Source organism: Cryptomeria japonica, chromosome 11 (genome assembly GCF_030272615.1).
Source record: "Cryptomeria japonica chromosome 11, Sugi_1.0, whole genome shotgun sequence".
NCBI classification, from domain to species: Eukaryota; Viridiplantae; Streptophyta; class Pinopsida; order Cupressales; family Cupressaceae; genus Cryptomeria; species Cryptomeria japonica.
Window position 1 is genome coordinate 578,149,415 of NC_081415.1, and position 25,932 is coordinate 578,175,346.

A 25,932-nucleotide genomic window follows, 5' to 3' on the forward strand; every position below is an offset into this window, starting at 1 on the left:
GATGATGTTAGGATCATAAACTTTTAAATTGTTAGACCAAGCCATGACACCTTCATATTTATCACAGTATCAGGCCAACTTCTCCTTGTCTTCGGAGGAAACACCTTTGCCCACTTTGAGGATTCTTCTGCTATCGACTGACATTTCAACGTAATCTCCTTTGTCTGCTGTGAGCTTCCACTTATCCTTCTTAACATCCTCATGATCAAACAAGTTCTCTAAGGTAATCAAACCATTAGGGAGCTTGTTGGGTTTTAACTGAATAATCTAGTTTCCGTAAGCTTCTTTGATCCTAGGTTATAGCTGATTGGCAAACTCTCCCGAGCTTTGAATAAACAAAGCAATCTGCTCATCACTTTCAAACACCTTCCAATATGTATCATTATCAGGAATAGCCGGACGAACCATGATACTGACTGCTAGGTGGCCGACTAAGAGGTCTACAACTGGATCAAAATGAGCTCCTATGGTCGCCATGTGATCTGCTACAGTATTTAGTGTCTGAGGAATGCTTGTGATATTGAAAGCATCGAAACTTTCTATTAAATCCCAAACTTTGGAACGGTAAGATCTCATGCGAACGTGCTTGGCACTGGATATCCCTCGAACTTGGTGCACTACCAATTTAGAATCACCGAGGACCTTCAACTTTTTAATGCCCATTTTTTCTGCCATGTTCAAACCTTGAATTAGCCCTTCGTACTCTGCTTCATTATTCGAACATGCGAACTGCAATCGGAAAGACTTTCGGATTTGTTCGCCCGTAGGAGCGGTGAGACAAACTCCAGCTTTGGAGCCCATTTTGCATTTGGCACCGTCAAAGTGTAAAGTCCATAGTGTTGAAGATAGCTGATCTTCGGAGAACAGATCTTTGGTGAGTTTTGGGATCAACTGATCCTCTTCAAAAATGCAATAAGTACCTAGGCTAGTGGCATGGTAATTAGAGAAGGGGTCAGAGTCTATGGACTCATTTAGGAAAGCTTCTTGTTCAGGTGGAATTTCCCCGGTTACTTCATCTTCTAAAAGCTCTACCACCTTTTGCTCATCATTGGTTATAGAGGTGTGGGTAGGCTCGAAATTGATCAAGGCTTGGTCAGCTATATGCTCAGCGTGAAGGGGTTCTGAAAGGATCTTCATCTTAGTGCCGTGTCGGGTACGAAGGATAAGGTGGGACCAATCTAGGGACATATATCCTCCTATTTTAGTAGTGAAATCTTGAGACAGACTAAGCCCAAAGATAGGAGGGATATCAATGACCACTACTTCTTGAGATACTGTTACACTTGGACATGCAAATAAAGTCAAGGGGAGGCTTTTGATGAGACCTATCGTCTGAACTTTATTCCCATCTTGCTACATTACTCCCTTACTTAAAGGGTCATACTTAATGTTTAATACTTCGGCAATTTGCTTAGGCATGACTGTGGTACTAGCACCAGAATCTATCATAGAGTTATGCAAAAGTTTATCTCCAACTATAAGGGTAAGTTAAAAAAAGATTCGACTTAGCTTTACCTTCTCCTTGTGCAGTGGAGGGTGAGCTCTCATTTGTCAAAGCAGCAGGGAGATGGGCCTTGCTAACTGCTGGGTGGCAAACCATTCCATTCGTCTAAAGGAGCGGCGGAGCTACCGCACCTGCATCCTTTTGATCATGGGACAATGCCGCTCTTAGCTTGCTTTTCTGTTCAGGGATACTCAGGAGGTCCCATAGAGAGACATGAGATGGAGCTTTCTTCAATTGCTCTACTACATCCAATGCTAGGGGCGTGAAAACCTTAGGCTCTTTAGGTTTATAAGGGATGAACTCCTTCCTGGGATAGGCGGAACCACTAACTGGTGGTTCCGGGGGCCTATTTACGGGCACTGATCTCATATTGCTGGCGTCCTCCCCAGTCAAATGCCTTTTAGAATGAAGGTTGTAATCCGAATGCACCATATGGGTTCCATCTTTCAGAGCTCCTACATCATTAGTTAATACTGTGTCGTCCTCCTCCATCCATGAAAAAAGTGCGTGATCAAGGGCGATTTCCACTTCTTGTTGTAATGACATTCCTTGCATCTACGCCATGAAAGCCGCATTATCCATGCCTCAAGATGTATATGCGGACTCATCCGATATTATACCTGAGTTCCTTTGTTCTGCGACCTTCTGTTGCAAATTTCCCCTTGGGCAATTCCTCGGAGCATGAGCATTGTTGCATGGAAAACACCAAGAATTGGTGTCGTCCGCCAAATTATTTTGACCTACAGTCAATTCTCTACCAACGTTTGGGTGGATGACCTGTAATGGATTAGGGACGGGGACTATTTGGCCATTCGGCGAGAGAGATTTCTCAGCCTGATAATTAGGATGTTGATAGGGAGGTCAGTTTCCTTGGAAGCTTTGCTGAAAAGGGGGTTTGGTAGGAGATACCTGGGCCTTTTTTAGGTTGACAATTTCATTAGAGAAGGATCTTAAGAGATTTTTCATATCATTGACTTCAACAGCTAGAGAGGCAGTTTGGGGAGTAGCTTGAGGAGTAGGGAACGAGTACATAGACTGCGGAGCCGAGGTGCTCAAGGCGGTTTCCTCCTTGACTTGGGTAGATATTTTAGGGAACACTGGCATTGTAGGGCAAGGTGCGAGCTTTCCAGCATCGATAAGGTTATTTTCAGCCTGAACTGCTAAGTTGAATGCCCGCGGAAGAGTATTACCCCCTAAGGATTGAATCATTACTGATATGTCGAAATTGAAAATTTTTAGATAGAATACGAAAGCCATATTTTCCCGGCGGCGGCCAGACAATGGCATCCTTTGCCAGGTTCGCTGGAATCTCAGGTTAAAATCAGTTAATGCCTATGTGGGAGTCCTTTTGATTGTAATGAGCTGGTGCATTAGGGACGATCTATTGGCTTTGTTTGAAAATCTCTGAAAGAAACGATCCCCCAATTGATCTCAGTCCCCTATAGTACTAGGGCCTAGAGATCTAAACTAGTCCAAAGCTTTCCCTTTGAAAGACGCTACGAGCAACCTCAAAGCTACATTCTGCTTGGTGATGCCATGTATAGTACATACAGTAGCCACATCTTGCAGATGTTCTCCAGGGGTTTTATGACACTCTCCTGCGAATTTGGGAACGACCTTTAGCGCTGTTGCCGGAATGGCTCCCCAAACTACAGGTGGAACTGGGGGAATGAGGGGGCTACCATTGTCCCATGTCACAAAATTCCAGGGAGGGACTTATGCCATTACAGTGTGTATGATAGTGGGGAGACCCTGTGGAGGCGAAATTGTGGTAGAATGGATGGTCACCAATGGAGGAAAAAGAAGATGAGGATGTAGGGCCGTTTGACTCCTGGTGATAGGCTTATGACTCATAAACTAGCTGGGATGCGGTTTAAAATAATGGTCCCACCGGGCATGCCAGAAAAAAAAAATGTTGACTCTAAATTTTGCTTTGGGAACAAACAGCCTTATGGGAAATTCAGTGCTGGGGAACTAATTTGCGCAGGAAACACTGAATGACCTCCAAGATTGAGAAGTCGACTCTTCTTTGGGTTTTGAGGAAAGGGGAAAGAAATAAATACTCTTTAAAAGTAATACTAAAATACTTGGGCGATACGTCAGATCATTAAGAGACAATGGACCAATAGAAATTAAGAAGCATATAACTTCTATAAGTCCATTCAACAATCTACAAGTTTGGATCAAGAACATAATCAAAAGCCACAACCAAATTTACTTGAAAAACATATGGAAATATTCATCACGCATTCATCAGATAACAAGTGTGGAAACATAGTTTAATCAGTGAAGTCTTGGATAGAGATATTCCCAAAGTTATCAGAATTTTCAACACAAGAGCACATAAAATACCATTAATAGCATACTAAAAGAGGCATCATAAAGGCCGCAAGCACAATTTGAATAATCTTCTTCTAGCAGGACCAAAATAGTTTTTAAAGGCTGGAAACAAAAAGAAAACTCCTACTTCGCAAACTGGATTGTTCTTCTTTCTTTTCAAATTCTGAACCCCTTTACACAAGGGAAAAGACAACATTTAAAGAGGTCCCCGCTTCTGAAAATAGCTCCCCAAAACGCCAAAATGGCACAACCCCTTCGTAACAGAAAACATGTCGTGTCGCTATGGAGGCCGCACCCAACAAAACAAACCTTGAAATTCTACTTTTCGCCCGCAATGGTCTGTAGGTTACCATGAACTGAAAAGATTTTGCTAACCACGAACGGACTGCAGAAAGAGACACAATCGCAAGAAACCGTTCGCATACTACGTTAACGAGTGGGCCCGCCAAAAACAGTCAGCACGCATTGACATTTGTAACCCCCGCGCTGCTTCAAAAACTGTGCACCAAAGACGAATCGAGGGAGCAACGCCGTGCCACCAAGTGTCCTACGCGCTCTGCCCTACTGGCTAAAAGGTGATAACAATCGGGCCCACCAAAAACATAAACCGGGGGAAAAATAAAGTGAACACTTGGTTGATAGGGCTTAGTATTGGATTCATTAAAATTTGAGTATAAACTTGCAATTCATGACTCTATTATCATGTCAGAGAGAGAGCAATCAAGTAAAATCAGAATACAAATTTAGTGATATCTTTTATAAATAAATAAACAATGAGCACACATGTTTGTCTATTAAATAAAAAATGAGTGTGTAAATGTACAATGAAAGGAAGAGGAGGTAAGAAAGTAGAACTGAATGTTTGACTCTCACTCGCAATGTGTAGCACATGTTAGCTCACATTAGACAAGTGTGAGAATCTATGAAGTCCACATGAGGTGAGGTCAATTAAATTTTTTTAATAGGACAAAATTGAAAAGAAAAGCACAACTAAAATTTGTTTTGATGTATGTCATAGAGAAAGTTATTTTACATACCTAAAACAAGTTATGCAAGAGTTTTATGTGTGTTGGATTACTGTAGTATTATCTAAGTCATGGTAAGCATATTGTTGATAATCTAATTTGATATACTTAAGAAATTTACAAAACTAATATGTGTCAATTTCTTACTTAAAAGGCCTTATTTCCCCTTGTTAGAACTAGAGTGATGATCTCTATATTATGAAATGGTCATTTGATTTGGAAAATAGGGTTAGATATTTGATCCATGATTCATAACCCAAATAGTGTGGTCAACCATGTAGTTTAATTATATTAAATTAAAATAACGAGTAAAAGTATTCTTAGTTTAACTTATAAACTATCTTTTGCAACTAATAGGTAGATGTATAGAAAAAGGTGTAAATTTAGTAGGAATTCTAGTTCACATCCTAGGGTTTTGACAATTTGCCATTGAAAATGTTGTGTTGGTTCTAATGGCATACTTTAGTGTCTAAGTTTGCGCATTGATTATTTTTGATGTTTGCCATTAAGTATTGTTGTCAAGATAGTTTAGGAAGCTTCTAGTAAGTTTTCCCTTAATCATGTTGTCACATGAATGCTCCTTAATGATTTTACATGAATAATAAAGAATTAGAAAATTTTGTCAAACATGTCACTCTAGCATGTAATTAGAAATTATTTACACTTTAGTTGGCTCATAATGGCTAGTTAGGGAGGAAAACATGAGGCTAATTTAAAATAAATAAATTTAAACGTTCGTGGCCCAAATTTGTACACATGACAATGACTTGGATCAGTTATGGATCTAAACTAGAATGACAAACAATTAGATGTAGATTTAAATTTGAATCTTAAAGATACATGATAATAGAAATATACTAAAATAAATTTGTCAATTTTCGTACAAAATAAATTAATTTACATATTAATTAACATATAATAAAAACCTAATCAAAACATATCCAAAATAGTTCAAAAAAAAATGCAAGATTTATCATTTTACCATTCTAATTTTAAAATTCTACTACTATACTTATAATATTTTACAATGTATAACTAAAAATTCATCAAAATTTTATTTGCATGTTTTCCTCCTAAATTTAAGGTCATAAATAAAAAAGCACCTAACAATTCCAAGCAGTCTCTCCGAGAGAACCTCCTTACCAACCTTTTTGATGTGCATTTTTTCTTCGTGTCCCCGAGATAACGACAGAATAAGTACTCTAAAAAATAAATAAAATCCTATAAAATTAAATATTTATTTAGTAGTCGTTGGATCCTGAAATAACACCTAAAGTTAAGTAGCATGCCATTAATCATGTGCAAAGATGAGATATATACGATAAAAAATCATCAATTGAAACTGAAGGTACTGAACCTATTATATGCTATATTGGCAGTTACAACGTCCCACTAAATTGATGAGTGAACAAACATTGGAAATAATCAAATCCATATTTAATTGTACAAGGAAAAATTTTCATTCGAAAACTTATCATATTTATTACTTTTATATTATATAATCCTCCGAGGGAAGAGAGTCAGAAGACAGAACACCAAAATGAAGCGAATGTAATAATGCCAGTTAGAATAAAGAAAGCATCCAGACGTCCTTCCTTCCTAATCTGTTCTTCCTTCACTGCTCTCTGTTCTCTCAAGTATTTTCCACAACATTCCAACATCTTATTGTGGTTCATACTCCTCCTGCAATACAGACCTCTTTCTAAAATAAGCAGACTATTTCTCCCATTAACATGAGCTCCCATGATATCTTCCACCTGCATACTCAGTTCAGTCATCTTCAAGCTGGTATGATCAGTTTGTGAAACTCTACACTTCATCACAAACTTACACTGTACAACTTTGCAAGGCAATATGTTTTCAGCAGGCAATATAGAGCCAAAGCATATGACACAGTCCTTGTCAGAGGACGAATGCTTTTGTCCAATCAAGGGACTCCAGCTTGAAAGATTGGCAGCTTGCCCTGTTTTCCTGTTTATCACAATCCAGCTTAACCTAATATTTTCCATCAGGTGCCCCCAAAATTCACCGCCCTTCTCAATCTCCCCAAGCAGAATTGTGGGCAGCTGATCTGGGCTAGTGTGATCCTCATCAAAGTTAATGAGATCAATCCTAAATGGGCAGTTGCAGAACCAACCCTCAAAATCTTTTGAAGCAGGGATGCCCCACAAAACTTGAGAATAGATGAACTTATTCTTGTATTGCAAGTCCACAAGACACACAAAATCAGATGGTTTATTAGCATCACCCAGATTCTTCAAGCACCTTGAATTTGTCCCAGACTGATCATAATCAATGAAGGGAAAGCAGCGTGCATAGAAATTTCTAAACCCCCCCAATGAAGAAGAGATGAGTTGCTTAACATCTGTGTCCACTGTGGAGGGCCAGAGAGTCGAACATGCGTCTTCCCATATACTCTCCTGCCTTGCACTACACCAAAATTGGGAAGACACACACCCTGCGTTTGCAAGTGTTCTGCCATCCACACGCCCTAAGATTTCTGTAATGAGATCACTGTTCAAAACCATCTTGTCCATCTCACAGTAATATTTCTGTAATATAATCAATGAAATGGGCAAAAATTTAATTCACAGCTACGGAATGAAGGGGTGCAATAAATGGAACTAAGATCCACAGCTGAGAAACTCTCTGTAATAAGATGGGATTGGGTATAACTCGAGTGAATTATGGTCTCCAACATTTATATTTATAAGGCGGGTGGATAAGTAAATGCGGGCACCAAAAGTCGTGATTGAGTTGCGCAGGACTTTCCGTCTAAAAGCACGCAAAGCCGAGATGAGATGAATACGGGTATGGCAGCGTATCATCTCAATTATAGCTCGTAAATGTGAATGGGTGGGCAAATTGACTACCTTACGCGTCAGTCATTTTAATCATTATTATTATAATGATTTAGAAACCATTTGTCGTTTGATATTAGCCGCTTGAAAATGCAGAGAGAATGGATTCTCGTTGGCACCGAAGTTTGCACAGCTTATGCGATTGTTTATTTTGGGCAGGGTGAGAATGAAGGAAAAGGATATATCACGAAACCATCCAGAGTAACGATATGTTTATTATTATTATTATTATTATTATAATATGTAGCAATCAATTTGTTTTTGTGATTGTGTCGCCTTTTTTTTGGGTTAATGTAGGGGAAAAGATCGAGTAGTTGAGCGCGTCCCAATTCTTGTGATATAAGTTGTTGATTTAATTCTCCATACTTGCTGATTTAATGTCCAACTTCTGTGCAACATTGCACCAATAGTTGTATGATAAGTACCAATAGTTGAATGAAATATACCATTTGTTGTGAAAAGTAACCAATCATGTGATGCCACATCAATTGCACAAATATTGGGGCCCTTTTGCACATCTATTGGTCTCACTTTTTTTTGGGGCTATTTTGGTCAACTTGGCAAAAAACATGTTGATGTGGCATCATATTTGATAATGTGACCCTGAAACCTTAGTTATAAGCAGGAACTTGCCAAGTAAGTTGTCGTAGAAAATTCAGAGTGATTTGAAATTTCCACGTAGGATTTTGAGAAGCGCAAAGTTAGGGTGGACAACTACTGGATCCTCTCCCCTACTCATAAGGTGCATAAGGATTTCCTTTTCACATATAAAAAAATCAAAACATAATATTTTTATATATTACAATCATCATATCTATCTTTAGAAGAATATAAGTAAAGTATCTTGAAATATATCATTTTTTTCATTATTTCACTTAAAAAATTATTCTATTATATTTTTTTTGCTCGGTAATAATATAGATTTTATTGCTATAAACGAAAAGATGTACATGTATCATCAAATAAAAAAACCTTAACTGCCCCAAAAAGTTTCCTTCATGGAATTCACCCAGCTAACCCCTTATACAAAAACATAAACAACAACTATAGACTTTCCATTAACATGCCCACCCAACCTATCAAAAAGTTGCTAACATTATCAAAATACAGTAAAAGTGGATATAACACCGCAAAGTCCATAAACAACTAAAAACCAAAAAAGTGGATTTAAAACCGCAACGACCGAGAACAACTGGAAAAAAAAGGACAATATTTCCTACAGTTTCATCGCCTCCGAGAAGTGCTTGCCTCGCCACCCAACCTAGGGCCTGTCTTCACCTTCTGCAGACGTAGGATTCGCCTTCCACCTTCCTCTGCCTTTGCCTTCTCTCTTTCAATTATCTCATCCAATTCTTTAATTTGTACCAACAACTTCAATGCTTCCTAGCCCCGCCGAGCCTCCAAACTGCGGTGATATTTGCATTGTCCAGGCACCCATCTCAGAAAGGGAATTATGACCTCTTTCCCCAATATAAAATCCCACGCCCAGGACTGCCCATTCTAGCAATGAATCCAATTCTCCCAGATACTCTGACTGTACCAATGCCTCCATAGTTCTTCTCATCGTCCCTGTGTCATCTCCACCCTGCAATTCCCACGCCATTACCAAGGAGTACACGCCCATTCTTGTTTTATAACGATGCTTAATCCCTTCAAATGCTCCACCCACGATTAGGTAAATACACGGTACTAAATGTTCATCCTAGAATTTGAAGAAACTCCACACTCTTCTTGCATTCAATTCCCCATGAAAGGGTCACAATTGCTTCTGCATTCTAAGCGTAAAATTCCCTTCCATGATTCTCCATTGCACTTAAAATTCCTTCGTCACCTCTCTACTTCACTGCCATGACACTCAGACTCCACTTTTGCAACCCCACTCCTTCGTTTCCTGCTCTGTTTTCACTTCCAATAGAGTGAGGTAGATGGCAATAAAACACCTACACCTCAACATTCACTTCCCCTTTAATGCCCTACTCAACATTAATGTATGCCGCCATCCAAAACCTTCCAAATGCCTCAGTCATACTCATTGAGTACTCGAGACTATCATCACAACTTTCATCTTTGACAACATAAAAAAACCACAGTTTATTCCTCCAGGTTTAAATGTCGCATGCCTTCTACTTTAAGGTCATCAATATCACTAAATCTTAATGCCCCCTTCGATAAAATATCCGCTTCCATATTTCCCATTCGTTTAACATGAGTGACCTTGAAATCTTCAAATTTATTTAATTCCTCAACAATATTGAAAATTGAATTTTGTAAATGCCACGCATCTATCGACCCCTTCATAATTGCCTGACTAATCACCAAAGAATCCCCTTCAAGATGTAATTTTTCCACCCCAATCTTCGTACAAAGATGCACTGCCGTCAAAGCCGTAGAAGCTTTTGCAACATTGTTAGTCCTTGGGTCAAGTTTTTCACCCCAACAAACAACACCTCCCCTTTCCAATCTCTTACAATAAAGCCTGCTCCTGACGGTCCTAGGTTGCCTTTAGAGGCGCCATCAAAATTAACCTTCACCCACCCCTCTGAAGGTTTTTCCCACAACACCTTAGGCTAAGCAGAAGAACTTGATTGAACCCAGCGACGCCCATTAACGGGCTTATATTATTATATTATAGTATTGTAATTAATACTTAATTATTATTAAGATATAATTATACTATTATCTTTTAATAATTCTTGTTATTATATTTTAATATTTATATTAAACTCAAGATTTTTTTTATATTATTATTTTTTATAGCGAAAGCATTTCCTACATGAAATAGACAACCCACTTTTTGAAATCAATGGTTCATAATCAAAGAGAAGGATGCAAATGATAGATTTAATCTCTACATTTATAAATTTAGAAAAAAAATCTTCTATGATAAGAAATTAAAAAATATATATTTAAATATTATTAATTAGGAAAAAAACGTGCATAAAATAAAAAAATCTCTTTTATTATTTTCTTTTGATAAGAATATCTTTTAATATCATTTCTTTTATCTTGCTTTTTTAAGTGTCAAAAAAGCAAGGAAAAGAGTTTGGGAGGACTAGGGTTAAAGGACTTGAGAATCCAAGGGACTGCTCTTGCGGCAAAATGGATCTTCCAGGAATTTGATGGCAATGAACCTTGGAAAATTTTGGTAAGACATCACATCCCGAGGGCTGTACCGAAAAAGGCCAAATCTTGGAAATCCCTACCTTTTTGTGACCTTGTGGCTGGAGACTTTGCAATCTTAGTGCAGGGCTCGAGTGTCTTCAAGTCTATTTGGAAGGCCTAGGAAAGTATTAGGCCCTTCATCAGCAATACTAGGGTCAACAACAATGAGTTCATCCATGGGGGTAGATCCATTTGGTGGAACCTCTTTCACTCCTCTAGACCTCTTGCCCTTACGCAAGGGTGCTTTGCTAAAGCCTGGGCCGTGAAAGCCATTTGTTGCTTTAGAGACATTATTGAGGATGGAAGGCTTCTTAGTTGGGAAATCCTCAGAGGTAGATTTGATTTGCAAGATTCCCACAAGCAGACCTATAACATGATGAAAAAAGCTTGCGGTAACCTTTAGTTGCCCTAAAAGTGCAAGATTACTAATGACAATTGTAAGGATTTTTTGTGGAATAATACTATACCTGTGTCTAATATCAAAACTATCAATATTTATAAGACTCTAACATATGATGAATCCATTATATTACATATTAACAAGTTATGGCTTGCATATTTTTCAGTAAAACAATTGCAGAAGGTGTTTTCAGGATTATGGAGTAGTTCTGTAGCACCCAAAGAAAAATGTTTTAAATGGCTTATGATTATCAACAGGCCACCTTTCAGAAAAGACCATAATAATTGTGATATTTGCAATGTTTGCAAGGTTCCTGAATCAGTTAGGCACATTTTTTTTTAATGTAGTATTGCTAGAGAAATATGATTGTTATTTGGTATCTCTATTCCTAACCAATTTACTGTGTTTGATGTTCTAATTGGGTATATTAAGGGTCTGAAAAAAGACACTAATCTATTTTGGCATATTCTTTCCACTGAAATTTTATGGTATGTATGGAAAATCAGAAATGAAGATAAATTTCAAGGCATAGATCCCTTACTGAGTCTTTTCGTGGACTCACCCTTCACCGTATTTTTTTGCAGGTCTCTATGATAGTGAACATTGAGAAGCATAAGTTCCTTAGGTTCATTAAGGATGGAAAAGCAAAGATGTACCTTCATGAGATGGAGAATGGATACAAATGGAGGCAGGCAGCAAGAGGGAAGCAGGACGTTGACCTAGCAATGGAGAGCCTTGGACTAGAGGTTGCCAAAGTCAGAGACCTAGTTAAAGACCAGATTCAGATGCTCTCACAACTACTCGAAGACAAGCAAGTTGTGTGGATGGAGGGTCCTCGGAGGTGGACTACTTGGATTGAAGTAGTTCAGGAGCAAACGTTGCTGTGACCTGGACATAGCATTTTAGTTTGGCAAATATGAGCATTGTGTCCTTTTTTTGAAATTATGCTTTATAGTATCATATGTATAACTCTGTACATCTCTATTTATAGTTCACAGTAATCTTCTTCTTCTTCTTCTTCTTCTCTAACTTTTGATTAATCATTTCATTCTAATAATTTAATGATAGCATGTGTCATTGGGGAGTTATGTTTAGGGTAGTATGCCATTTGATTATCGTCTCCATCTATATCTCTTTACCTCTCCCTATATTTGTCTCTTTTTCCTTTTCTCTCCATTCCACTATATCTATCTCTCTATCTCCCCCTCTTTCTATCCCTCTCTCCCTCTTTTTATATCTCTCTACTTCTCTATTCTCTCTCCCTCTTTTTATATCTCTCTACTTCTCTATTCTCTCTCCATTTCTCTCCCTCTCTCCTCTTCTTTATCTATGTGCGTGTACACACACACACACACACACACACACACACACACATCTCTCTCTCACACACATTCCATGTTTCTCCCTCCCTAGCTCTATCTATTTATCTCTATCACTCTCTCTCTCACACACACACTCCCTATTTGTCCCTCCCTATCTCTATCCATATATGTATCTCTATCTCTCTCTTATACACTCCCCCCCTTGATCTTTTCTACTCTCTCTCTATATCCCTCTCTACCCCTCTATATATCACTTTCTATATCTTTATCTTTCTATCTATCTATCTCCCCCCCCCCCTCTCTCTCTCTCTCACACACACACACACACACACACACACACAGACATAGACACATCCCCTTATTTTGAAAGTCATATGTACTCTACCTCTCCTTTTTACCCACATCTCTACCTCTTTCTATCCCCATCTCTCCTTCCTATCCCTATCTCTCCCCATTACTCCCTCTTTTTATATCTCTCTCTAGCACATATACACAGACTCTCTATCTGTGTCTCTTTATATTCTCCCCTTTCTAGATCTCTCTTCCTCTCTCTAAACCTTTCTTTTTGTTACTTTTATCTATCACATTTTCTCTCTCATTCATCTCCTTTATCTCTATCTTCACATATCTCTCTCCTCATGGGTGATCTCACAATAGTGGTTTACACTTTTTGGCCAAACTTGACAAATTGCCAACAACATTTTGAAATAAATCTTATTTTTTTGACACCAATAGCAACTAAAATGTTAGGAATTTGAAGATGATGTGAGCTAAATGTATTTTTAAAAATTTGGAATTGGGTAATAGCAAGAAGTTGAGTCCACTTAGAGTGGAAGTTTTACACTTAGTTGATTTTCAAAAATTGTGTGGCGCGCAATGAGATCTGGACCAAAACGAATCGAGATCCTGTTTCACTATTTGGACCTGGAAAACAAAATGGGATATCATTATAGATGGGATCTTAAGGCTAAAATTTAGGATTGAGATCCCATTTCAAACTAATCAGAATCTCATTTTATATGATTTGGGATCTTGTTTCGAAAAATTATTAATTTTTTTGAAAAAATGGGATTCGATTCATTTTCCTTGTGACAACAAGGGTCAGTGCAAGAAGATGAGTCCACTTTTTGGCCAAAAAGTGGAAGTGTTTTCCCTGATTTTCAGATTTTGTCTCATTTGAGCTTAAATTTTGAAACACTTGGAGATTGAATCTTGGAAAAAGTCTAGAATATAAAAGATAGCCCTCTGAGTGTACTTTCCAAATATGTAATTTATTTTAATACCCACATAATAAAAAATAACTTTTTGAATGGAGTTCTAAAAACCGTGTTTTAAAAATGCATGTTTCAGGACCATACCATGCATGTGTACAACCCACACTTTTTGACACAATTAAAATTATTTTCTCAAACCATTTTGGGAAATGGTTTGTAACACACTGAAGATTGATGAGCATATTTTTCTGTATTTTTTTTTCTAATATTTTTTTTAAATTAATTTTTTAATGACCGTAATTATCTTTTGAAAAATTTGACGTGTACGACCCACCGAATTTGATGTAAACTTAACATTTTTTGATTTTTTTTAAATAGAAAAGAATTTTGTGTAGATTGATGACATATAATTTTTTTTCCAAAATTCATTAAAATAAAAAAGTTATTAAATTAACAAAATTAGTTAATATTTCAAATTTATGGACCCGATTTAGTATAAATTAAATGAAAAATAGTTAAAATAATCAATTTTTAAATAAATTTACATATTTAGAATGTAGACAGTATAATCTGAAATGGGTTTTAATTTCGTATAAAAATTCTCTGATTAGAGGAACGTAAACAATTTCAGAAGTTCATATTTGTGCTTTCATTCATGGAGATTTGAATTTGTAGGGCCATGTCTCAGGTGTGGCCCTCCCCAGGCCTATCCCGGGCCTAATCTCGAGCGAAGTGGCGGGTTGTGGAATCAACTTCCATAGAACGGGCCCTGTTTTCAAACAAGGGCAGCTTGTGGAAAAAAAGGAAAAATATGATTTAGAAATGGGGGACAGGCCCAACGGGCCCCCGTTTCTAAAAAATGGACCCCATTTTTTTAAAAAGCGGGCCCCCATTTTAGAACAAAAGGGGCCTATTTATTTTTGCTTCGGGCCCCCGTTACCTTTCGGCTTGGGAGCCCGAAGCATAAACGGGCCCCCATTTATAAGAGCGCATTTTCCAATGTGTGGACTTCCGCGAATTTGTGACTCATTACCTTGCACTTGCCCACAACTCGGGATCCTGATTCAGAGAGCTCAGTCGACCGCTTAGCAACCCCTCCAGGTAGGTTTTTTCCTTTTTTTTCCTTTTTTTTCTAATTTTTGTTTTTATGTATTTGTTTTAATTTTAAATGAAAAATATTATTATGTTTAATTTTATATTAAAAAAATTGATTTTAGGTTTCAATATTAAAGTAATTTATAAGTTCACATTTATTCATGTTTCAAAATTAATGTAGTTTATATTTTTTTGTAAAATAACTTGTTTTGCATAATCATAGAATAGGAAAACAAAAATGAAAGTTAAACCCAAACCACAAGCACAAAACAGGAAATTCTTGATTTTAATTGTACATCGTGATTAATCAAATTATGGGATCGACTTGACACTTAATGATTTAAGATACGAAGACATTGAAATATTGCCATCTTTCATTTTGTCATACTTTATTATTACATGTTATTACATCATTAGTCATTCATCACCTAGTACACCTAGCACCTAGTCTTATCACCATTCTTTCATCGTAGTCCATCTAAAGTTAAACACCTAGTGCACTTTTTCTTGTCGTTGTCTAGAGTTGCAAATGATGTAGATGGAGAAGAGGAAAAACCACATGACCTTGGTCTATGTAATTTTACGTTTGATTTTTTTTGAAGAAGATCCCTTAACTCATCAATTTCCTTTTTATAGCATTTGTGTTCTTCATGTCCTAGTTGCTTACAATAACTACACGTGGGCCACTCCATATAATTTGTCTCTTTGGATGAGGAAGATGAATTAGTTGGAATTTGTAACTTTGTGCCCTTAGCTTGATCCTTATATTTGTTTCTTTGCCTTTAATGTATTGTAACAAGGGTGTGTGCTTTTGAAGATTTTAAAGTACTCATTTTAATTAGTTTGTCTTGCTCCTTTGTGAGAGAAACAACAAAATCTATAAGTGCAGGCATAGTATTTAAACTGTGCAACAAAAGCATTTTTTGTTGCAAGAAAAACATAAAAAACATTGAATAGTGAGGATCTAACTTGGATAAGACACTTAAGACCAATTATTCATCTTACTTTTCAATTTCATATTGTTTGAGTTGAAACTTGATCAAATTCAATTTGGTGAAGTAACAATATATTGTGTTATTTTTTTGTGGATTGAGACTTGTTAGTTCCTTTCTCAATTGATGCCCTCTCATCACATCTTGTTTGCCAAATAGATTCTCTAAAGTTGTCTATACATCATTAAGCTTGGCGGTGGATTCAATTCAAAAGAGTGGGTGGTACCATAGGCTTCATTATTATGTTTTAACTATTTGTGCCTAGTTGTGGCTACTGTATATTCATGTTCGAAACCCATTATGACCTAACATAATCCTAGTTTCTTGATATGTATCTCTATTTTACATTTCCATTCGTAGAAATTGTATGGAGTAAGGATTAGTTCCATTTTTGTTGAATCGATAAATTATACAAGAAAACCCCTTAATTTATTTAGAATTCAACTTAAGCCTCCCAAAAAATATTACAAGAAAAAGTACAAGTTGCATTAAAATATTGAATGCATAAATCTTTCATTTATAAGTCATGAATATTCTTACAATTTTTTGATTAAGTTTTCCCTTAATCATGCTGTCACATGAATGCTCCTTAATGATCTTAGACAAATAATAAAGAATTAGAAAATTTTGTCAAACATGTCACTCTAGCATGTAATTAGAAATTATTTACACTTTAGTTGGCTCATAATGGCTAGTTAGGGAGGAAAACATGAGGCTAATTTAAAATAAATAAATTTAAACGTTCATGGCTCAAATTTGTACACATGACAATGACTTGGATCAGTTATGGATCTAAACTAGAATGACAAACAATTAGATGTAGATTTAAATTTGAATCTTAAAGATACATGATAATAGAAATATACTAAAATAAATTATTTGTTAATTTTCGTACAAAATAAATTAATTTACATATTAATTAACATATAATAAAAACCTAATCAAAACATATCCAAAACAGTTGAAAGAAAAATGCAAAATTTATCATTTTACCATTCTAATTTTAAAATTCTACTACTATACTTATAATATTTTACAATGTAAAAACTAAAAATTCATCAAAATTTTGTTTGCAAGTTTTCCTCCTAAATTTAAGCTCATAAATAAAAAAGCACCTAACAATTCAGCTCATAAATAAAAAAGCACCTAACAACTCCAAGCAGTTTCTCCGAGAGAACCTCCTTACCAACCTTTTTGATGGCAATTTTTTCTTCGGGTCCACATAATAAGCACTCTAAAAAATAAATTAAATCCTGTAAAATTAAATATTTATTTAATAGTAGTTGGATCCTGAAATAACACCTAAAGTTAAGTAGCATGCCATTAATCATGTGAAAAGATGGGATATATACGGAAAACAGATCATCAATTGATACTGAAGGTACTGAACCTATATTATATGCTATATTGGCAGTTACAACTTCCCATTAAATTCAGGGAAATTTTTTCATTCGAGAACTTATCATATTTATTACTTTTATATTATATAGTCCTCCGAGGGAAGGGAGTCAGAAGATATGAGGACTCTTATCAGAAAATAGAACACCAAAATGAAGCGAATGTAATAATGCCAGTTAGAATAAAGAAAGCATCCAGACGTCCTTCCTTCCTAATCTGTTCTTCCTTCACTGCTCTCTGTTCTCTCAAGTATTTTCCACAGCATTTCAACATCTTATTGTGGTTCATACTCCTCCTGCAATGTAGAGCTCTTTCTAAAATAAGCAGACTATTTCTCCCATTAACATGAGCTCCCATGATATCTTCCACCTGCATACTCAGTTCAGTCATCTTCAAGCTGGTATGATCAGTTTGTGAAACTCTACACTTCATCACAAACTTACACTGTACAACTTTGCAAGGCACTATGTTTTCAGCAGGCAATATAGAGCCAAAGCATATGACACAGTCCTTGTCAGAGAACCAATGCTTTTGTCCAACCAGGGGACTCCAGCTTGAAAGATTGGCAGCTTGCCCTGTTTTCCTGTTTATCACAATCCAGCTTAACCTAATATTTTCCATCAAGTGCCCCCAAAATTCTCCGCCCTTCTCAATCTCCCCAAGCAGAATTGTGGGCAACTGATCTGGGCTAGTGTGATCCTCATCAAAGTTAATGAGATCAATCCTAAAAGGGCAGTTGCAGAACCACCCCTCAAAATCTTTTGAAGCAGGGATGCCCCGCAAAACCTGAGAATAGATGAACTTATTCTTGTATTGCAAATCCACAAGACACACAAAATCAGATGGTTTATTAGCATCACCCAGATTCTTCAAGCACCTTGAATTTGTCCCAGACTGATCATAATCAATGAAGGGGAAGCAGCTTGCATAGAAACTTCTAAACCCACCCAATGAAGAAGAGATGAGTTGCTTAACATCTGTGTCCACTGTGGAGGGCCAGAGATTCGAACATGCGTCTTCCCATATACTCTCCTGCCTTGCACTACACCAAAATTGGGAAGACACACACGCTGCGTTTGCAAGTGTTCTGCCATCCACACGCCCTAAGACTTCTGTTATGAGATCACTGTTCAAAACCATCTCACGGTGATGAAGCTTCACTGTATGCTATAGATGCTTAGTATAATCAATGAAATGGGCAAAAATTTAATTCACTCTAGAATTGAACAAGACACCTGATTCATAAAAGCTAGAGAATGAAGGGGTGCAATAAATGGAAGTAGGATCCACAGCTGACAAACTCTCTGTAATAAGAAGAGATTGGGTATAACTCGAGTGATTTATCTCCAACAATTATATTTATAAGGCGGGTGAATAAGTAAATGCGGGCACCAGAAGTCGTGATTGAAATGCGCAGGACTTTTCCGTCTGAAAGCACGCAAAGCCCAGATCAGATCGGATCAAAGTCTGAATAAGTTAGTGGCGTATCATCTCAATTATAGCTCGTAAATGTGAATGGGTGGGCAAATTGACTACCTTACGCGTCAGTCAATTTTATCATTATTATTATAATGATTTAGAAACCATTCGTCGTTTGATATTAGCCGCTTGAAAATGCAGAGAGAATGGATTCTGGTTGGCACCGAATTTTAACACTGCTTATACGATTGTTTATTTTGGGCAGGGTGAGAGTGACGGAAAGCGATATATCACAAAACCATCCAGAGAAAGGATATTATTATTATTATTATTATTAGTTTCTGCCGACAGGCACGTAACTATAGCATCTTGGATGTAAAAATGATTTTCGGCTGTCCAATCAGATATAGTATTTTTTAGCTTTTTATTATTTTTAAAATATTTTAATATTAAAAATATTTAATATTTAACAATAAATTATTATTTTTTAATTATGATTGATGATGTTGTTAATTTTTATTATTATTATTTTTTTTTTGGCTGTCCAATCAGATTATAATTTTTTTTAGCGTTTTATTTTTTTCAAATGTTTTGCGGAAAGTTTTGGAAGTTACTTGAAGCATAGCTAAATTTGTCATCTGGAAGACAACTAAGAGAATGCACAGTGATCGGTTGCAATGAAGATTTTATACTTTACAGTAATGGAATTTCTCATCTTAGCTTTACTACTTGTGTTATTTGCATTTTTTCTGGTCTTTAGCTGTTATCATCTGGAAGACAACCAAGAGAATGCACAGTGATCGGTTGCAGTGAAGATTTTATACTTTACAGTAATGGAATTTCTCATCTTAGCTTTACTACTTGTGTTATTTGCATTTTTTCTGGTCTTTAGCTGTTATTTTCAGGGTGATTTTGCCTCTGATTCAATACTTTTTTCTTGGTTATGACAGATTTGTTAGGGTTTATGGCTTTATAATTTTATCTCTTTGCACATTTCTTTCTTGTTCTATTTGCTTGATTATGGAAGCGAATAAACAAAGTGTAGGGAGAAAAAGAAAGAAAGAACAAAAATAAAATAAACACACAAATACTCAGAACACACAGATTTATAGTGGTTCACCCATATTGGCTACATCCACTTTAATCAGGGAATTCTCTTATTATATAATTAGTTCAAGAAGAACTTAAGAGTACACAACAACAAATATATATAGAGGCTCCAATACAACTCAGAAAAGGAAGCCTAACAACCAACCATATTGGAGGGGAAAAACTATTGGTGTTTCATCTTCAACAATCTCCCACTTGAAACCCAATCGTTGTTGCAAAGATTCCCTGCTTGCCCCGTTATCAAAGTTTGCCAAGGTCAAGAGAATTCCGACAGAACTCAAACTTCGCCCTTGTCACAGACTTAGTCAATGCATCAGCTGGAGTCACCTTTGTATCAATCTTGGCAACCTGTAACTTGCCTTCTTCAACTACATGACAAATGAAATGTTGGTGTATATCAATGTGCTTAGAGCAACGATGAGATGAATGATTATTAGCCATAAAGATGGCGCTGCTATTGTCACAAAAGAGAACATAATCATTCTGTTTACAACCCAGCTCATTCATTAAGCGCTACAACCAAATCATCTCTTTGGCCCCTTCAAATAGAGCCACATACTCGGCCTCGGCAGAAGAAAGAGAAACTAACTTTTGTAACCTAGAAGCCCAATTGATCATTGCCCCGACAAATTTGAAGACATATGCTGATGTAGATCAACGTGTGTCCAAATCACCACCCAAATCAGAATCAACATAACCCTGTAACTGAAGCTTACTGCCACCAAAACACAAGGCATAATTTGAAGTCCCTTTCAAGTACTTCAAAATCCACTTAACAACATCCCAATGAGCCTTTCGGGGATTGCTCATAAATCTGCTAACAACTCCCACTGTGTGAGATTTGTTTGCTCGGGTGCAAATCATGCCGTACATAAGGCTGCCAACTGCTAATGAATAGGGGATACATTTCATAAAGTCTCGATCCTCTTGTGTCTTAGGACACATATCGGAGGATAGGCGAAAGTGATCAGGTAGAGGAGTGACAATGGGCTTGAGATCCTTCATACCAAACCTTTCCAAAACTTGAGTGATATACTTTTCTTGAGACAATCTGATTTCTTTGTTTTTCCTATCCCTTATTATATTCATTCCAAGTATACATTTGGCAGCCCCTAAATCTTTCATAGCAAAATTTTGAGCTAATAGTTGCTTCAAATCACAAATGGTTTTCATGCTAGAACCGGTAACCAGCATGTCATCAACATAAAGTAGTAGTAAAAAAAACTCACCGGAACCAAGCTACTTGTAGTAAACACAAGGATCAGCCTCACAACGAAGGAAGTGATGCTCAGTCATAAAGCGATCAAACTTACGATACCACTGTCTTTCTTGGGGCTTGTTTGAGCCCATACAAACTTCGTTTCAGTCTACAGTATAAGTGTTCTTGACCCCTTTTGACCAAGCCTTCAGGCTGTTCCATATAGAGTTCTTCTTTGATATCGCCATGAAGAAACACGGTTTTAACATCCAATTTCTCAAGCTCAAGCTCGTTAGCTGCTACAAAACCCAATACAACACGAATGGAAGTCATTCTCACAACCGAAGAGAAAATTTCATTAAAGTCTACCCCTTTTTCTGATCATAACCCTTTACAACTAGTCTGGATTTGTAGCGTTTCCTACCGCCTTCTTCTTCTTTCAATCTATACACCCATCGATTTTTCAAAGCTCGTTTATGAGGTGGAAGGTTCACCAATTCCCAAGTCAAATTTGTCTGCAAGGAATCCATTTCCTCCCGTATTGCCTCCATCCATTTTTCGCTATGAGGATCGTTACATGCTTGTTTGAAGGTAATTGGTTCTGTCTGATCAGTGAATAACAATTCGGGATATTCAACTTTAACAATAGTTCATAATCCTTAAATTTTTTCGGAAGCCTCTTCTGCCTGTTGGATCTTCTTAAACCGGTGATTGTAATTTGTTTCACTTGCAGTCTGTGATAATTCATGGCTCTCTGGTTGCCCAATATGATCAAACACACCACTTTGTATATGAGTAACAGGCGGATTAAGATGTGCAATTTGTCCTGTTGGATTACCAAATTCGGAGTCAGTTCTTCCATCAACGTTACCAGATTGGCCTGTTGTGGTTATCGTAAGACCAATGTGTTGTATGTTTGACAAATTTCCAATTTTATTTAAAGGATTAACTGGGCTGGAACGACCTGCTTCAAGACATTTCAATGGATTTCCAGTCATATCCCCTATTTGACCTAACCATGGCATATCACGAGGTAGAGAAGAGTGATTTAATTTTACTAACTTTTCTGACCGAGAATTAGAGAATACGGTGTGCAGGGGAGAATTATCTGTAGGAAGAAAAAATTTATCTGCAGGTCGTAAAGACTCAGAACCGTGCTGGCAATCAAATTGCCATTGTGCGTTGCCCAAAGGTTTGGTTTTAACTGCAATCGCGCGTTGCCCGTTCTGGCAATCAAATTGCTTGTTATGCATAGGCTGATCATTGCATAAGCAGCCAAATGCTCTTCTTGCGCTGTCTAGGGGAGAGGAATGTTGCTGCCAACCAGGCATTTCACAAGGCTCTAAACTAAGATATGGAGGCGGTGAATCATATCGGTCTGCAGGGAATAGAGCAAAATCCCTTTGTAAAGGGTGAATAACAGGCCATAAAAACACAGATCCCTCATGAGAGGACACTTCATCAAATTGAGGATTATTAATTGTTTGATTATTAATCCCAAATATATCAGGCTCATTCTGACTAGAAACATGTGATGAGGAAACAGGGCCAGAACCCAAAACAGAGGTTGGGGAAGCAGCTGATGTTGGAGGCAACCTCAAAGACCCTTGTGACACATTGTTTTCGAAAGCAGAGAAAGGAATATATTCGGTGGTGTCAACTGGTTGTGCTTGCATTGCTGGAAAACAATGTTCATTGAACATTACATCCCGATTTCGAATTATCTTTCTTTCAAGTGGATCGTATAAGCCAAAACCATACTGATCTTCACCATAACCCAAAAATATGCAATGTCTCGATTTAAGTTTGTAATGCTTCTCCTTAGGAGTGAGAGAAAATGATTCACAGCCAAAAATTCAAAGATAATGATAAGTAATTATCTTACCCAACCAAATCTCGTTTGGAATGTCGAAATTCAAGCGAGATGAGGGTGCTCGGTTGATCAAATATATTGGTGTATTACAGGCTTCTGCCCAAAATTCCTTACCCAATCCAACTTTCGAGAACATGCAATGAGCTCTCTCAGGAATTGTACGATTGAGCCTCTCAGCTACACCGTTCTCTTGAGGAGTAAAGGGAACAACCTTAATCCGATGAATACCATTGTTGGCGCAAAAACTATCGAATTCCATGGAGCAAAATTCTTCTCCATTATCTGTTTGCAAGCACTTAATTTTGTGTCCACTTTGATTTTCAGCGAGAGCTTTGAATAACTTAAATTTAGAAAACACTTTTGATTTTCTTGACAGCATGTAAATCCATACTTTCCTTGTGCAATCATCAAGGAAGGTGACAAAGTAGTTAGCACCTCCAATGGAGGTTACCTCCGTGGGTCCAAAGACATCAGATTGAACCAGCTCCAAGGGCATGCTCTTCTTCTCATTGTTGGTCCTTAAGAAGCTGACCCGCTTCTGCTTGACATAAAGGCAATGTTGGCAGAAATCCAACTCAATTGATTTTAGACCTGGTAATTGCTCTCTCTTAAGCATGATTGAGAGTCCCCTTTTGCTTATGTGACCGAGTCTTTTGTGCCAAAGCTTGGTACCATTGTCTTCAATAGTCATAACAACTCCCACTTGATCATGAGTGTTAATAACATATAGACTACCAACTTTATTTCCCTTTGCTGTCATAAAATACCCTTTAGTTACTTTCCAAGAATCAGAAATAAAGAATACATGGCAACCTTGATCATAGAGTTGACCTACGGAAATTAAGTTCCTCTTGAGTTTAGGAACATGACGAACATCCTTCAAGATCCATTTGCTTCCATCTTCCAGCTGCAACAAAACATTACCTTTCCCAATAATTTCACATGCTTTATTGTCACCTAAATACACTCATCCAAATTTCCCTTCTTCATAATTAGTGAAGGCTTCCGTGCAAGAAGTGACGTGAAAGGAAGCTCCAGAATCAAGTACCCATGAACTTGATGTGGTCTTGGTTGTGGAAAGAACTAAAACACCATCATCTTTATTAGACGCTGTATTTGCTTTGTCGTCCCACACTTTTTCTTTTGCTTTCTTGTAAGACCAATAATTCCTTTTTGTGTGGCCAGCCTTACCACAAAATCAACACTCGCCATCACAACCTCTTGATTTCGATCTTTTTGCAGATTTGGATCTTCTCTTGCTATTATACTTGCCCCTTTCTTAAGGCCTTCCTCTTTCTTGAGGCTTTTTAGTGCTGACTACCATCAAAGCTTCTCCGGGTGAAGGCTCTTGATTCTTTCTTCTCATATCTTCACTAAGAAGAGTACTTGCAACATCATCAAAATTAAATTTGCTTTGGGCTGCCACCGAAGTGCTGACAACCATTACAACGCCTTCCCAACTATTGGGTAGTGAACATAATAGCAAAATTGCCTTGATTTCATCATCTAAAGTGATGCCAACTGAAATTAATTGATTCACTAAGGTGTTGAACTCATTCAAATGGTTTGACACAATTCCACCTTCCTTCATTTTCAGATTATAAAGCTTTTTCATAACATATACTTCATTAGATGTCAAAGCCATCTCATACAGGGAAAAAAGTTTGTCCCACAATTCTTTTGAAGTTTTCTGCGATGAAACATTGAACAACATGTTGCTAGACACCGAAAGGAAGATTGTCGCTCTTGCCTTCTTGTCCATTTTTTCCCAATCTTCGTCAAATAAAGTGCCTTGTTCTTTTGCCTTTCCTTCCAACGCTAATGCGAGATCTTGCTTAATCAGCAGTGACTCCATCTGCACCTTCCAAAGACCGAAATTCTGACCCACGAATTTCTCAATTTTCCACTTGTTCACTTCTCCCGGAATTCTTGAAATTTCACACCGAATTTCCAACCAGCTCTTCACCAATGAGCTCTGATACCAATTGTTTGATAATGAAAGAAAATAAACGAAGTGCAGGAAGAAAAAGAAAGAAAGAACAGAAATAAAATAAACACACAGATTTACAATGGTTCACCCATATTGGCTACATCCACTTTAATCAGGGAATTCTCTTATTATATAATCAGTTCAAGAAGAACTTAAGAGTACACATCAACATATATATATAGAGGCTCCAATACAACTTAGAAAAGGAAGCCTAACAACCAATCGTATTGGAAGGAAAAAACTATTGGCGTTTCATCTTCAACACTATTGCAACCATATCATCTTTCCAACTTGAAAATAACAACTATTTTCTATGGTCATATGCACTTCAGAATTTACTCTCACCTCTCCAACCAAAAAATCAACAATAAATAGCTGGGCCAGAATGCTCACCTTGATCATTTCTTCATGAATTCTGACATGGGCATATGAACCAAAATACAAAGCATCATTTTCGCTTCTACTAATACAAGTTCTTCCTTGCTGTTCAGCAGCCCAAGAAAGCTTGGACTCCGTTGAATTCTTACTACTTCTGCTGATGTAAGAGCTGTTAAATCTAGCACGTTTGTGGCCGCTGAACATGGCTGCCAATGTGTACAATATATATAATATCACTATAGATATATACTCCCTCCAACTTCCAGCTTTCAAATGGTTAAAAATATGATTTGCAGAAGAAAGAAAATGGGGCTTTGGGATATTATTAAGAGTAGAGAATGATGGTTTAAACCATTAATAGTTTGATAAATGTGCCTCTCTTCTATCATGGTTCCGCTCCTCCACCTGTCTCTTTACATGGTTTCGTTGCTCCACCTGTCTCTTTACATGGTTCTGTTGCTCCACCTCTCTCTTTATTTATACAATAAACAATGGCTTCATTTCCACATACATAGTGGACTATTGTTTGAAAGGTGAACCCTTCTTTTTTTCAAACTTCTAATCCTTATTGGCTTCAACATGCGGAAAATTTTATATTATTTGATATAATTCAATGGGTAGCAAGGTCTCACATGTTGGACATTGATTAAA

The 25,932-nt window shown here is 37.1% G+C and overlaps 3 protein-coding genes across 3 annotated transcripts; all 3 read right to left on the reverse strand.

The window, feature by feature from the left end:
* Positions 1–297: 297 nt before the first annotated feature.
* LOC131860348 (uncharacterized) lies at positions 298–1,137 on the reverse strand. The gene has a single exon (XM_059214744.1). It carries the CDS (start codon positions 1,135–1,137, stop codon positions 298–300), a length of 840 nt encoding a protein of 279 aa, XP_059070727.1.
* A 5,168-nt stretch (positions 1,138–6,305) lies between these two features.
* LOC131045605 (F-box protein At2g27310-like) lies at positions 6,306–7,541 on the reverse strand. The gene has a single exon (XM_057979202.2). The coding sequence runs from the start codon at positions 7,404–7,406 to the stop codon at positions 6,390–6,392; it is 1,017 nt and encodes a 338-aa protein (XP_057835185.2). The 5' UTR covers positions 7,407–7,541; the 3' UTR covers positions 6,306–6,389.
* A 9,721-nt stretch (positions 7,542–17,262) lies between these two features.
* On the reverse strand, positions 17,263–18,853 carry LOC131045615 (F-box protein At2g27310-like). The gene has a single exon (XM_057979213.2). The coding sequence runs from the start codon at positions 18,451–18,453 to the stop codon at positions 17,446–17,448; it is 1,008 nt and encodes a 335-aa protein (XP_057835196.2). The 5' UTR covers positions 18,454–18,853; the 3' UTR covers positions 17,263–17,445.
* Positions 18,854–25,932: the final 7,079 nt, after the last annotated feature.